General features: G+C 43.2%; 1 protein-coding gene across 1 annotated transcript in view; it reads left to right on the top strand.

Moving 5' to 3' along the window:
- Window positions 1-1,131: 1,131 nt before the first annotated feature.
- Window positions 1,132-14,660, top strand: part of CCDC174 (coiled-coil domain containing 174) — a 23,385-nt gene continuing 9,856 nt past the window's right edge. Inside the window, exons 1-5 of the mRNA XM_008062495.1 lie at window positions 1,132-1,260; window positions 2,915-3,019; window positions 3,990-4,090; window positions 9,518-9,576; window positions 11,473-11,650. Of these exons, the coding sequence (XP_008060686.1) occupies window positions 1,219-1,260; window positions 2,915-3,019; window positions 3,990-4,090; window positions 9,518-9,576; window positions 11,473-11,650 (485 nt within the window). The 5' untranslated portion in view covers window positions 1,132-1,218. The remainder of the gene's footprint in view (window positions 1,261-2,914; window positions 3,020-3,989; window positions 4,091-9,517; window positions 9,577-11,472; window positions 11,651-14,660) is intronic.

Genomic DNA, 14,660 nt, shown 5'->3' with positions numbered 1-14,660 from the left:
AAGCCACAAGTAAAGCCACATCCCCTCCCTTTCCTGGAAACGGCGACACAGCACCCTAAAATGGCAATTGAAACGGTGCCTTCCTTTGTTCTCCCTCCGCACCCTTTCCCGCACCCGCGAAAAATCCACCAGCCTAAATGAAGCTCTGCCAACCGGCCTATAGATGACAGACAGGTCACCCTAAGCCTCTACAAAGGCCGTCGCGCCCTTGCCTCGGGGCTACAGCCTGACCCTCAGGTCCTGTAGCCACCGCTTTCGACCCATTAAATCTCTTGGCCTTAACGGGTGTTGAGTCTCACTGTGTGCCACCGTCTTTCACTCACCACGTTGTCCCGGCTGGTCTCAAACCCCTGGGCTCAGGCAGTCCTCTCACCTCAGCCTCCCAAAGTGCTGGGATTACAGGTGTGAGCCATCATGCCCACCAATCACTGTTTCTTAAAATCAAGACTAGCTCATATAATTCATTCAATCCTCACTAAAGCCATTGAGGTAGATACAGTTATATTCCTATTTGCAAACTGAGGCACCGAGAAGTTAAGTAACTTGCCCAAGGTCACACAGCCAGTAAGTAAGCGGTGAAGCTGTGATTCCAACCCAGAAAGACGGCTGTGGAGTTCATGTTAAGAGCTGAAATGTGTAGAGTGGCCAATAATAAGCCCTATAAGAACGTTAACTATTATTTTTGTTATTTCTAGTAAGATTAATATAATAATCGTTCCCTCATACGCTTTTGTGAGAGTTAACTATTTGATGTGTAAAAAGTGCCACACAGTAGGTCTTTGAATTGTATTCAGATTTTTCCAGTCCATGTAACACCTTTTTGGATACGATAGAGCAAACTCAGCCCTCCTCAAGATGGCTCCATCCTTAGCCCCAACTCCCCCATCCGCCCCACTCCAAATGGCGTTTATTACCATTAAAAGCGGCATTCCGCCCTTCTCAAGATGGCGTCGACACCAGGCCTTCTTTACCTTCCACCCTCTTCCAGACCCCCGCAGCCACTAGCGTCGACCTTGGCCCCTCCGACCTTCTCAAAATGGCGGCAACTACGGTCTGCAGCCCTTAGACCTTCTCAAGCTGGCGCCGAGCCGCAAACTCGCGTCGCAAAACTCACTGTCGTTATCCAAGTCACTTCCGGTTGCGCCGGAGCTGGGCAGGCTCGTGAGGCCTGCCGAGGGGCGAAGGCGGCTTCTGGGGCCGGGGCCCTGGGGCGCGACCATGGACCGGAGGAAGAAGCCTTTGGATGTCACGGCCTCCTCGGTGAGTGGGGTTGTTCGATGATGGCAGGGGCTCCGGGTCCTCCCCGCCTCCATCAGACAAGAATCTCGATGTGGCCTGTTCTCTCCGGGACCCAGACCTGGCCTCTCCCCTCAAGCAGGAACCCGGTTCTGGGTGTTCTTCTCTGGCCGGGGACCCGGAGCGTTCTTACCTGCGGGATTGCGAACTGGGCCGCTCCCCGGCGTCAAGCACGCGGACCAGGCTTCCCCCCTGCGGCGCAGCCCGAGCCTGGCGTCCTCTCGGTCGGGAGTCTCCCTGTCCACCCGGCCTTGCCGGCAAGGACTTGGAGTCTGCCAGCCTGTCGCCCTTGCCGTCGGGAGGAGGCACGGCCTGTCCTTGCTGTGCAGACACGTCCCTTTCTTTTTTCACCCAGCCGGGGATCAGCAGAGTTCCCCGTGGACTTTGAAGGGGGATTTATTCCCCGGGATCCGAGGGTGCCCGGAGTACCCCCATCAGGCACGAAACGGTTGTCAGTGCACGCACAGCATGTGCCGCCTGGGGATGGAAGCGGGAGGTTCGACGGGACGGAAGCAGTTGTGTTAGATTAGCTGCTCTAGGCGGAAACCTTGTTCGGACACTTGAAACACACCGTCTCGTTGAATCCTCGCAGCTGCTTTAGCAGGGGGGAGGTGCTAATATCCCCGTTTTATGGATGATGAAAGGTGAAGAAGCTTTCCCCAGCTTGCCTACGGAATTCCTAGCGATAGAACCTGGCTCTCGATCTGGTTGAATCCAAAGCTGTTGTCTTTTCCATGGCGTCAGGTCACATGGCCTAACCTTTGATTTAATCTCGAATTGACTAACAGAGTATTTGGGGACAAAAGGATTACATAGGAAAACATATGTGTCCAAATATTTGAGTTCCTTTTTCTCGTTCCCTACTGAAAGTTGATTACTTATGTTTGAGGATTGGGAACCAAAAATTATAAATATTAAAGTCAACCTACCCTGACAGGTTAAAATTAGCAGTGGGAATACTATTTAAGACTTGATCGTTTATTTGAGTATCTTTTAAAATTCAAAAGTAAGCCGGGCTCGGTGGCTCAGCCTGTAATCCCGCGCTTTGGGAGGCTGAGGTGAGTGGATTGCCTGAGCCTGCAGGTTCGAGACCTGCCTGGCCAACTTGGCAAGACCTCATCTCTACAATAAATTTTTTAAAAAATCAGCCAGGCGTGGTAGCACATGCCTGGAATTCCAGCTACTTGGAAGGCTGAGGTGGAAGGATCACCGGAGCCCAGCAGGTCGAGGCTGCGTGGCCGGAAGTGGCCACTGCACTCCAGTCTGGGTGACGGAGTGAGACTCCAACTCAAAAAATAAAATAAAATAAAATAAAATTCAAAAATAGTTGTGGAATAGGAACACGTGTGACTGGGAAATGGGTGTAGTTAAGAAGGCTTAGAAGAAAAGTTGAAAGTTTTTCAGAATTTAAAATAGGTTCTGGAATTAAACTGCCTTTTGCATTATTAAAATTCTCAACTTTGGTACCGAATTCTACATTTATACATTTAATTTTGTACCCATTTTTGTTCATTTAGAGGAACTTGAAATTTTGTCTGAGAATTGCAATAATTTAGCAATCTAATCACCTGCGAGAATTGATTAAAATATTTTTGTTTACTTACTGCTTTTATTCTAGTTGGTAGATCTTAAGGCTGAACTCTTCCGGAAACAAGAAGAATTCAAACAAGAAAAACTTCTAAAAGATTCTGGAGTTTTTGGAAAACCAAAAACAACTAATAAGGTAAAAATAAGATCTAATTATCTCCATTGGTTCCAAGTATGGGAGAGTTACACCCTACTTGAGTGTTTTGATGTTGTCAGTGTGTCTGTACATATAAATGTTAAGAAAAAATCCCTGCCTTGTATTTGGACATGTTTAAATTTTTGAGTCGGGTTCATTCTGTTGCCCAGACTGGAGTACCATGGTACAATCATGGCTCACTGCAGCCTTGGCCACCTAGGCTCAGGTGATCCTCCTGCTTCAGCTTCCCAAGAAGCTGGACAACAGGTATGTGCCACCATGCCTTACTATTTTTTTTTTTTTTTTTTTTGTAGAGACAAGTTCTCTGCTATGTTGCCTAGGCTGGTCTTTAACTCTTGGGCTCAAACAGTTCTCTCATCTCGGTCTCCCAGAGTGCTAGGATCACAGGCGTGAGCCACTGCACCTGGCCTATATGTTTTAAATATTAAGATTATTTAAAAGGACATTATAATGCTCTAATTCTTTAGCACTTCTTTTGGAAAAAGTATATGCTATTAGTAAATGCATTTTTACATTCTTGTGGAAGTTTATCTGGTTATATAAGTGTTATGTATCCAAACAGAGATAAACAATTAGATAATATGGAGATATAGCAGGAAATATTGGGGTCTCAAGAGTTAAAAATGGTTTTCCAGTTTTATAGGTAATGATATCTACTGTCTGTATTAATAATTCTCTGTAACGTCTTGACTTAGCTTGTAATAATTCAGGAGGCAAAGGTAGTGGAGAAGTAACTCTAAGCAGCCGTATAAAGAAATTCTTGGTACAATTTAGAGCTTTTTTCCAGCTCCAGCTTTGCCATGTACAGTCAGCCTGTTATCTCCATTGATTCTCAAGATCTCATGCTCTCCTTTTTTTTTTCCTGATACATAAGTAGAGTTTGGTTGGTTTTTTTTTTTTTTTGCAGTCATGTGATGGTTCTGTTTTGTCTTTTTAAATTATTCTCCAGAAGCCAAGTATATGGAGCAAACAGAATGCAGGAGTTTCAAATCGAGCTGAGAAAGATGCTGAACAGAAGATTGAAGAACAGAAGACTTTAGACAAAGCAAGGTAAAGTTAAGCATTGATAGAAGTTGTTCCTAGCTGGGCTCGGTGACTCAGCCTGTAATCCTGCGCTTTGGGAGGCTGAGGTGAGTGGATTGCCTGAGCTCGCGGGTTCAAGACCCGCCTGGGCAACTTGGCGAGACCTCATCTTTACAATAAATCAAAAAATCAACCGGGCATGGTAGCACGTGCCTGTAATTCTGGCTACTCGGAAGGCTGAGGTGGAAGGATTGCCGGAGCCCAGCAGGTCAAGGCTGCAGTGGCCAGGAGTGGCCACTGCACTGCAGTCTCGGCGATAGAGTGAGACTCCAACTCAAAAAAAAAAAGTTGTTCCTTTGAGGGTACTCAAGCAAAGAAAATTTTCAAAAAGTTCAAATTTTGTTCTTTTTGATTACAAATTTGATTTTTAACATCCTTCTGACCAAATACTCTATAAATAATCTAAAAGTAATATATAGTTTACAGATGTATATGTAGTCTTATAGAAAGATAAGACATAGTCTCAGTTTAAAAGAAGAAACAGGGGCTGGTCTTGGTGGCTCAGTCTATAATCCCTGCACTTTGGGAGGCTGAGGCAAATGGATTGTCTGAGCCTGCGGGTTCGAGACCAGCCTGGGCAACTGGGCGAGACCTCATCTCTACAATAAATAAAAATTAGCCAGGCCCAGCAAGTCAATGCTGGATGGCCGTGAGCATGCCATTGTACTTCAGCCTGGGCATCAGAGTGAAACTCCAACTCAAAAAAAATATGTTGATCATCTTGGTGTCTAATAAAGTGAGACTCTGTTTCTTCTTTTTTTTTTTTTTGAGTTGGAGTCTCACTCCATTGCCCAGGCCGGAGTGCAGTGGCATGCTCACGGCCACCCCAGTGTCGACCTACTGGGCTCCAGTGATCCTTCCACCTCAGCCTTTCAAGTAACCAGAACTGCAGGCATGTGCTGCCGCACCAGGATAATTTTTGATTTATTGTAGAGACGAGGTCTCGCCCAGTTGCCCAGACTAGTCTCAAACCCGTGGGCTCAGGCAATCCACTCGCCTCGGCCTCCCAAAGTGCTGGGATTACAGGCTGAGCCACCGAGCCCGGCCAGTCAACATTTTTAAGAAGTGTTCCATGGTGTTTTTCTGAGCAAGGTGGTGTGACTTTAGCACTTACAGACTCTAAATGTTGTCCCTAGCTTTTTTATTTTGAAGCACTTCAAGCGCACAGTGAGCATTCTAATACCCTCCACCTGAATGTGCCAGTTAACATATTGCCTGTGTGCTTTCCCTCCCTCCCTCTCTCACAACACGTGTGTAGAGAGAGTGTTGTGACATGACCTTGAAGTGTTTCAGCATATATCTTCTAAGAACAAGAACATTTTCCTACACAGCCACAGTACTGCTGTCCTACTCAATTAATTTATCACTGATAAAATGTGGTCCAAATTCAGATTTCACCAATTGTCCTAGTACAATTAATAGTTTTTTCTAAAAAATCCAGTATTCAAGAATTACACATTGTAAATAGTTGTCAGGTCTCTTTAGTCTCCTTTAATCTGGAACAATTCCCTTGCTTTTTTGTTGTCTGTTATCCCACTAACATTTTTGAAGAGTCTGGCCAGTTTCTGCAGTGTCCCACAAGTGATTGGCATAAGACTGTGTCAGTAGTGGTGTATCCTTCCCACTGAATTGCCTCCAGAGGCTTGTAATGTCCATTTGAGTCATTATTGGTGGTGATAAGTTTGATTACTTGGTTTAGGTAGGTCTGTTAGATTTCTCCACTTACAGGTGTCTTCCCCATTGGTAGTTAATAGTAATCTGAATATCTATCCTGTTTACCAACGTGTTCCCATGAAATGGTGTGTCATTGTTGATGAGCCTTGCCAGTTATCAATTATTATCTTGATGGTTTCAGAATGATGATTTTTCTAATTCTGTTATTCTGTCTTTATTACTTTTATTATTATTTTATAATTTTTTCATTCTGTTTATTAGTTGGCATTCTTGTGCAAAGAAGTGGCAGTATCAGCCTCAACTCAGAGAATCCCAAGTTTTAATGTCTGTCATGACTGCTGCATGTGCTTTTGAATACATTGCATAATAAAAACTCTGCTGTTGCAAACAGTCATTGCTGAAGTTGCTCAGCTCTTGTGGGTCTGAAAATAAAAGACAGAATAGTAGTTCATTTGGGGGGCTTGTTTATCTTAATGTTTGACCTGTCTCCGACAGACCTTAGACTTTTTAAGAGATGATAGCTTTTGAGACATCTTCCCCACTACTGGACATATTCTCAGAATTTTAACGCTTCGCACTTGGAGACATCTCACAGACCACTTACCAGCAACTTGACTGCACTTTTTAATGAAATAGTGAAAAACGAACCACTTCATATTAAATAGTATGTTTGAACCGATGATTTTATTGTAATGATATTGGCTTATAATGGGATTTTGGGCTTTGAGGAACTTATTTATGACAAGAAAATCAAAATTTTACATCTTATATTTTTCTAATGTGTTGTAATGTGTCTAACAGTTACCGACATGCATTGCAGATTCATGATACCTGTTATGTAGTAGTAATTTGTTTGACATCTTCCTCCTGGTGTTTTTCTATTTAATCAGACAATGCAGTCTTGTTTTCTTCTTCCCACATTAGTGATATGTAATGTATTGTGCAGTCTGTTGTTCGAATGTGGAAGGATGCATTTGTGATTCCTGAAAAGCACTTCTCAACTGATGGATTAGAAACTTGACAAATTTCAAATGGGACTTAGGTTTTTCATTGTTTTTGAATTGGAAAACTTCATGGAAGCATGCATTTTTGAAAAATATACACAGGAATAAGTTTGTCCTGTATAATCACTAGTAACCTCTTTATGTCTCCCAAGAGAAGACATCCCAGTGGTTTGCTAGATTTACAGTGTCCCTCAGAGGGGACATCTGCGTGCAAAGGGTTAATTTTGTCAAAAAGCACCAAGATCTTTTATTACTTTGCTCTGTATATCAGAGTTTTCTTGGCACTCTGCTGTGCTTTTTCTATGCAGTAAGTTTATGTAGCACTTTGGTTTCACTGTGCTTGGGAGGAGCCAAGTCTGCCTCCAGTCTGTAGGATGTCTGCTTCTCTCCAGAGGTCCGAGCAAGCAGGCACAGTCTCAGCCTTCTCCCTTGAGGTGGAAGGCCATGGACACGTTATATATCCATTAAGATTTTTTTTTTTTGAGTTGGAGTCTCACTCCCTCACCCAGGCTGGAGTGTAGTGGCATGCTCACCGGTCACCCCAGCATTGACCTGCTGGGCTCCAGCAATCTTTCCGCCTCAGCCTTCCAAGTAGCTGGAACTACAGGTGCGCGCTACCGCGCCTGGCTAATTTTTGATGTATTGTGGAGACGCGGTCTCACCCAGTTGCCTGGGCTGGTCTTGAACCCACAGTCTCAGGCAATCCACTTGCCTCGGCCTTCCAAAGCGCTGGGATTGCAGGCTGAGCTATCAAGCCTGACCTCCATTAAGACTCTTATCTGTGAAGTGAAGTGGGTAATACTTGGCTCATGAAGTCTTTCAGGGGATTCAAGGAGTTAGAGTGTCTGGCACGAAGCAGGTTGCAGGTAAGTGTTCTCGCCTCTTGAACTCTGAATACTGTCTTCCTTGACTGATGAAATTGTTTTTAAAGTCACTGGTGACATCTTCATCTGCTACGTTCAGTGGCCATTTCTCTGACAGCTTACTTGATCTTGATTATTCATTTGTAGACTATTCCTGCCACCTGAAAAATGTTATACTGTATTCAACTTCTTGTCCTTCCTTGTATGCTCTTGTCCTTGTATCTCACTCTGCTTTAGTCAGTAGCCTCTGCCTCACTGGTCTCTCCTTGAAATGTCAAGCTTATCCCCGCTTACTCTTTCCTCTACCTGACTTGCTCCAAATCCTCCAATGCTTGACTTCTCGTTATGCAAGCCTTAGCTCAATTGTTGCCTTCAGAGAGGTTCCCCTGACTACCCTGTCTAAATTAGCATCCCTTCCCCTCACCCTAACTTGTTGGCACTTGTTGTTTAATGTGTGCATGGTTTTTTTTTTTTTTGCTTTTTAATTTTTTAAAAAGTTTTATTTGCATAAAGACATAAGATTCTATCATGACTCAACTAGCTACACGAAGACCCCTTTAAAATAGAGCAACTTAACCTATTAGAAGCCCGATATGGCCCAAGCCGGTCCCCTGAGCACTCCATTAACGCAGAGCACTTTAAGTTGCTTCCATTGGTGGCACCTCCTTTATTTCTTTGACAGCTCCTCTCACTGTCTGAAATATTTCTCACTGATTTATTTGTTGTCTTTCTCCCTCTCTAGAATGGAAACCCCATGATAGCTGGGACTTTGTCCTGTTCCCGTGAGTCTTCACCACCTAAAACAGTGCTTAGCATGTAGGAGGCGTGCAATAAGGACTTTCTGAATGGATGTGCAAAATGAAAGTGAAATCTTCCTAATATTGATAATTATGACAGTGAGGATGACTAATGATGTACTTTATTAATTGAATTAATCTTCATGGCAACCCTAAGAGGGAATACTGGCTTGGCTTCTTTTTTTCCTTTTTATTAATCTATCTTTGTGGGAATTGAGGCACAGAAGCATTGGCTAACTTATTCCAGAGCCCACGGCCATGTGACCCAGGTACATCATGGCCTTTGTAGGCCATTAGAAATGAAATTGTCCATTATGGTTAAGTGTGCTCATTAACAAGAGAAAGATGAGATGACCTTGTTAGGGCTTCCGTTTGTTAAGTATTTCTAGAATAAAGAATTGCTAGCCTTCTTACCTGGTCTGTGCCAACTACAAAATAAATACTACCAGCTTTACTGTGAACAGAGAGGCTTTTTTGTTGGAATACTGGGGTTGGTGTTTGTTTTTTATTAATTAGCTATGAGTCGTGAATACATTTTTCATGCTCTATAAAACAGACAGTATCACAGTTTTAACAGACCTATAAGAAGTTGGTCTCTGGTTCCCCTAGGGAAGCCTCATAAGTCATGGATGACCAGAGACCCTTGTCTAAAAACAGTAATGCAAAGAGTTTTACAAGGAAATGGTTTTGTTTAGATTCAAAATAAAGCATCTTTCTTTTTTGGCATGTAAACTTGGTTGCATCTGGCAGTTAAATTAAGTTGTTGGAATCTTAACTCAGTTTATTCATGTATTCATTTATCAAATATTATTGGAGAACTTACTATGTGCCAGGTATTGTTTTAGGCACTGAAGCCCGGTGATGAATAAGAGAACATAAGCCATGCTCTCAAGAGCAGATGTGGTGGGCCTGAGTCTCCTCACTAGCACTATTTGGGGCTACCTTGTCAAGCTGGACCTGTGGCCAGATGGCACTTGCCAGACCTGGCACGTGGGCACCCTCACCAGGAAGGACAATTGTAGGACTGTTTCTAATATTTATATTTTTTTCTTCTAGGGAAAAATTGGAAGAAAAAGCCAAATTATATGAAAAAATGACTAAAGGAGACTTCATAGGTAAGTACAATGATTTCTTTATACTTCGTTTTCTATGAATCGTACAGCTCTTTGGTATTTATGTTACTTGTTAAAATAAGAGTAGAGATAAATATTTTGAGAATCAAAATTTTACTTTCTGTGGATGCACAGAGACAAGAAGATCAGCAATAATTTACCAATTGTCTGGTGGGTGCCAGGGAGTGTGTTAGGTATTGGGAGAGGACACACAAGTAGTGGAAGCTGAATTCTCTGCCTCTTCCCTCAAGGTGGGTGTCAGCAGATGGAGGAAAGTGGCATGGAACAAGGCAAAGTCATGAAGCAAGGTCTAAGTAGGCTGCACTTACATACGGTTACAGCTGTGATTTAAAAAAAAAAGGCTAGGTGGAATTATGGTTACACCAGGGTGCTAGACTTATGTTTCCTTTCTCTTTCTTTTTCCTCTATTTTCTATTTTTTTCTGTGATGTGTTTATAATTGTTTTAAAAAATTGATAAATCTCTCTTTTCCCCCAGAAAAGACCCAGTCCACAATTAGACAACATTAGAGGGGATCTTATAAGACTGTACACTTCACTGCCAAAAAGCAGGAAAAGTTCATATGTGGTCAGGGAAGTCTTGGAGAAGGCAGGCTTAGCTTTGGAGAGCTGGAGAGAGGGATCCCACAGGGGGCTAGTGGTGAGTGCAGACTAGCTGAGAGAAGACAGACCAGAGCTCAGTAGGGCTGCTTAGCCTGGTGTGGCTGGGGCCTGAGGCAGAAGGAAAGGGGCAGAGCTGGTCCTAGGTCATTGACTTCCTTTTCCCAGACGGCAGGGGCACTTTCCCTGCCTGTTCAGGAGCCCAGCATAGGAAGGTCAGAGGCTCGACAGAGCTCAGAGCTGTGGGAGAGAAGCAGCAGGGTGCCCGTCTACCAGAAGGCCTCGCTGGCCTGTTGTGACCTTGTAATTCAATTCTAGGGAGTTCACCTCTTCCCCCATTTCAGGAAAAGAAATCAACTCCAAAGGAGTGTGGATGTGGAGATCTGGTTTTGTCGAAGTCACAGGCCCACCTCCCGATAGGCATATTGGACCTGTTTGGGCAAGTTAAGTTTTGGAGCCTCCATTTTTCTCTACTATTAAGTGGAGATAACACCACCACCCAGTAATGGCGTACCTAATGTCTTCTCAATGTAACTTAATCTCTTTCCTCAGAGAAAGACTACAGTGGCTAGATCTTAAATCCAGAGTAGTGACGCTCGATATAAACCTTGTAACTGCATGAGCTCTCCTCAGTTAAATCAACTTAAAACCAGAGATGGCTGTTGAACCTCAGTGTGTTGTAGCTCCTGAGTAGGTTATAAGCCCTGAGGGCAGGTATCTTAGACATCTCCTCACGCCTTGCAGAGCCTGGACAGTGCCTTGCCTGGAATTGATGTTCATTGCCTTGAAAAGAACTTGGATAACTTCATTTATCTGTGTTATGACCTTTAAGATACTTACCATATCACAACAGTGTAAGCAGGGCACAGTGATCTAGCCGGTGTGATTAGAGAGAGATGTTACACCTATAGCAAAAAACTTGCTGTCCTGATCTGTGACATGAGAAATGCAGCTGTGTTTCTGTATGATATGATTGGCTGGACGAGTCACTTGAAATCAAATATTGTGTTATCTTGAAATGACATTCTGAGATAGTGTTGCTTGCTCACATGGTGTATTGATGAGGCAGCAGAAAACTGAGTTTTTTCAGGATTTTTGTGGGTGGCATATGTCAGTTCCTGGGGTAGCTCTGTGTCTTTGTGAGCTTTCAGGGGGTAGAGGCACTGACTGGTGAACTGTCTGGAGTGGTTAGAGCCTCCACGCAATGAGTGTGACTCTTTCTTGTCAATTCCATGCATGGTTTTCTTCTTTGCTGTACGAAAATTGATTTTTGTTCATAGATGAAGAGGTTGAGGATATGTACCTCGTGGATTTCACACAGAAGATCATAGACAAGCGCAAAGAAATGGAGGCGTTTGGTGCCAACAGAGATTCTCGAAAGGCAGGAGAAAGGGACGACGATGAAGAAAATCTTCCTGAAAAAGACATCCCTCCTCCCCAAGATCCCAGTGAGGAATGGTTGGTAATATTATTGGTTGATCAGCATAACATCCTCAGGCTTGCGTAGAATTTCTGAGAGGGATTTTGTTTGATAGTTTTCAAACCATTTCTCTTTGTTCTTCCTGGGTTTTCTTTCTTTAAGTTAGATTGGATCAAGATATTACAGATATTAACAGTAGCTCCAATGAAGAAATAATTACAAATAATGATCGGACTCCTGCTGTGTGCCCTGCACTGTGCCAGACCCAGGGAGGCTCACGAGCATGAAATAGTCGTTTGGGCAGAGTGTCTTCCTTTGTTACTTGAGCTGCTGCCTTACCCACATCCTTGTTTCGACATCATGGAAAGTCATCGTTTGGGAAGATCTCTTTTTCCAGCAAAAAGAAGCTGGCGTAGTCACCATGGTTCACCTTATGCTCTGACCTTGATGTCTCCTGTCAGTGTGGTGTAGACTTAGGGGCCTTGAGCGGCTCCATCCTTTATTGGCTGTGTGACCTTGGCCAAGTTCCTAATTCTGAGGCTCAATTTCTTCCCCTGTAAAATAGAGATTCCAGTGCTTTGTTCCCTTGACTGTTTGCTTTAAACTGCCTTTAGGAAGTAAGAGTGTTCTGGGCTACACAAGAAGCTGCTATCTGTGGAACACAAGCGGGCATTTTATTATTGAATTTTACCTATATATAGGTGAATGATGGAGGAACCAATCTGATTTTTTTCTTAAAGAGACTAATGTGTCAATAAATAGACTAGAATGGAAATTCCATTATAATGATTTTCTCTACCTAAGACATTATTGTTTAGAAACTTGTTCAGCAGTACTTGAAATTGCCAAGAGATGCACTGATGATCCCACAATTTCCTGAGAATGTCCCTGCTTACCTGCCCTCTTGCTTATGGGACTGTACTCATTTTCTCATAAAGGCTCAAATAGCCTTTTCACAGGAGGTATTTGTTAGGAACAGCTCAGGACTGTTGTAGCATTTGCTGACCTCTTGTCAGCCTTTGGCCCTGTGGGCAGTCATTGATGAGCTGAAGAGAGCAATTCCAGCTACTGTGAATGGCTTCAGACCACTGCCACATTGGTCCAAAAATAACATTCTCATCAGGAGAAAACAGATGTCTTTTTGCCTACCTTCTAAAAAACTTAAATCTTAGTAGTATGATACATTTTTGGGAGGTATCTGGCTACATGCTGTAAGAAACCAAAAGAGAAAACATACAGTCTTCTGTCTGTGCCTTTCTTCATCATTTCTAATCTAAGTGAGTACTCCCTCATCTGAAGTCAGGAAGCACTCAGTATACTACCTGCTCTTAGGGTCTTGCCTTTTATTTGTTATTAATACATACCAGACCTTATTACGAGAAACAGATTTGAGGCAAAACTTTTGGTAGTTTTTGTATCCTCCTAATGTAAGTAAGCACTTCGTGAGCGTGTGCCTTCACTTCCTCCAGGGTCCCTGGAAGACAGCATGACTCTTAACCCTCCTTGTGTTACCCTCAGTAAAACTTTGGAGGGGTTGCTCAGTAAGTGATTGCTGATTAGATAGAGCAGTTGCTGACTACTGTCTTGCCACTTCTATTTTAATGGGCTCTGTATGTTTGGGAGGCCTTCTCCAGAAACAGAATAGTCTATGATTGCTTTTCATAGCAGAAATCTCATCTCCTTTGAAAGGTCCAATGTCTTTTTAAAAATTTTTGCTTATTAATGCCTGTATGATTACAAGCAATTTGCCAGTGATTTGAAGAGTTTGGAGGGCAATTGAAGGTGTCACATGCCACCATATGGAGAAGGAAGACGCACTGCAAGCAGTTCTGACATTTTTTTGTTTTTAAATTAAGCTCTAGAATTGTAACTGCTTGTAAAATCCTTTTGGTAGTTGAATTCCAGGTGGTTGGAAGTCTTTCTGCAAAATACTGTAAATAATTACACAGACCATCTGGCTAGATGATTTTCTTCCCCCATTCATTTAGGGAAAAAATGAAGAAAGAAACTGCTTTCTGCAGTTGGAGATTTTATTTCTTGTGATAACCATCTTCAGGACTGTAGTAATGGATTCCCAAACACTCTGTTTTAAAATCACAACTAGCAATTGAAATTGGCATTGCGCCGGGCTCGGTGGCTCAGCCTGTAATCCCACACCTTTGGGAGGTGGAGATGAGTGGATCGCCTGAGCCCGCGGGTTCGAGACCCTCCTGGGCAATGAGACCTCATCTCTACGATAAATCAAAAAATCAGCCGGGCATGGTAGTGCATGCCTGTAATTCCGGCTGCTTAGAAGGCTGAGGCGGACGGATCACCGGAGCCCAGCAGGTCGAGGCTGCGGTGGCCGGGAGCGGCCACTGCACTCCAGTCTGGGCAACAGAGTGAGACTCCAACTCAAAAAAAAAAAAAAAAAAAAAGAAATTGGCATTGTTTGAGAAGAAAAAAGTCGCTGACAAAAGCAAAACCACTTACGTGCTGAGCCTGACCTTGAATTGGTCTTCTAGCTAATATTTATTAGCCCCCTACTCTGTGTTCAACATCCTGCTTAAGACTGTGGGAGATTTCCTGCCCATAATTTAAAAAGTAAAAAATCTGGTTGGGCACGGTGGCTGACACCTATAATGTGAGCATTTTGGGAGGATGAGGTAGGAGGATTGCTTAAGCCCAAGAGTGTAAGATCAGCCTCAGCTACATAGTGAGACTTCATCTCTACAAAAAATTAAAAATAAAATATCCCGGCGTGGTGTCATGTGCCTATAGCCCCAACTACTTGGGAGGCTAAGGCAGAAGGATCGCATGAGCTGCGGAAGTCAAGGCTACAGTGAGCCATTATTGTGCCACTACACTCCAGCCTGGGCAAAAGAGTGAGATCCTGACTCAAAAAGAAATAAACGTGTAAAGTCTGTTGTATCAGAATGCAAATGAAATGTTTTTCATTAAAATCTGTTCATAATCTTGTTCTAAGAAGTCAAAGTATTCCATTTGGCCTTGCTATTCTTGCTTTACTTCTCTATCTCTTTTTTTTTTTTTTTTTTTTTTTTGAGTTGG

Source organism: Carlito syrichta, unplaced genomic scaffold, assembly GCF_000164805.1.
Source record: "Carlito syrichta isolate Samal-C Ts95f unplaced genomic scaffold, Tarsius_syrichta-2.0.1 Scaffold305726, whole genome shotgun sequence".
In the NCBI taxonomy this organism is placed as follows: domain Eukaryota; kingdom Metazoa; phylum Chordata; class Mammalia; order Primates; family Tarsiidae; genus Carlito; species Carlito syrichta.
This window is presented reverse-complemented; position numbering and strand designations above follow the sequence as displayed.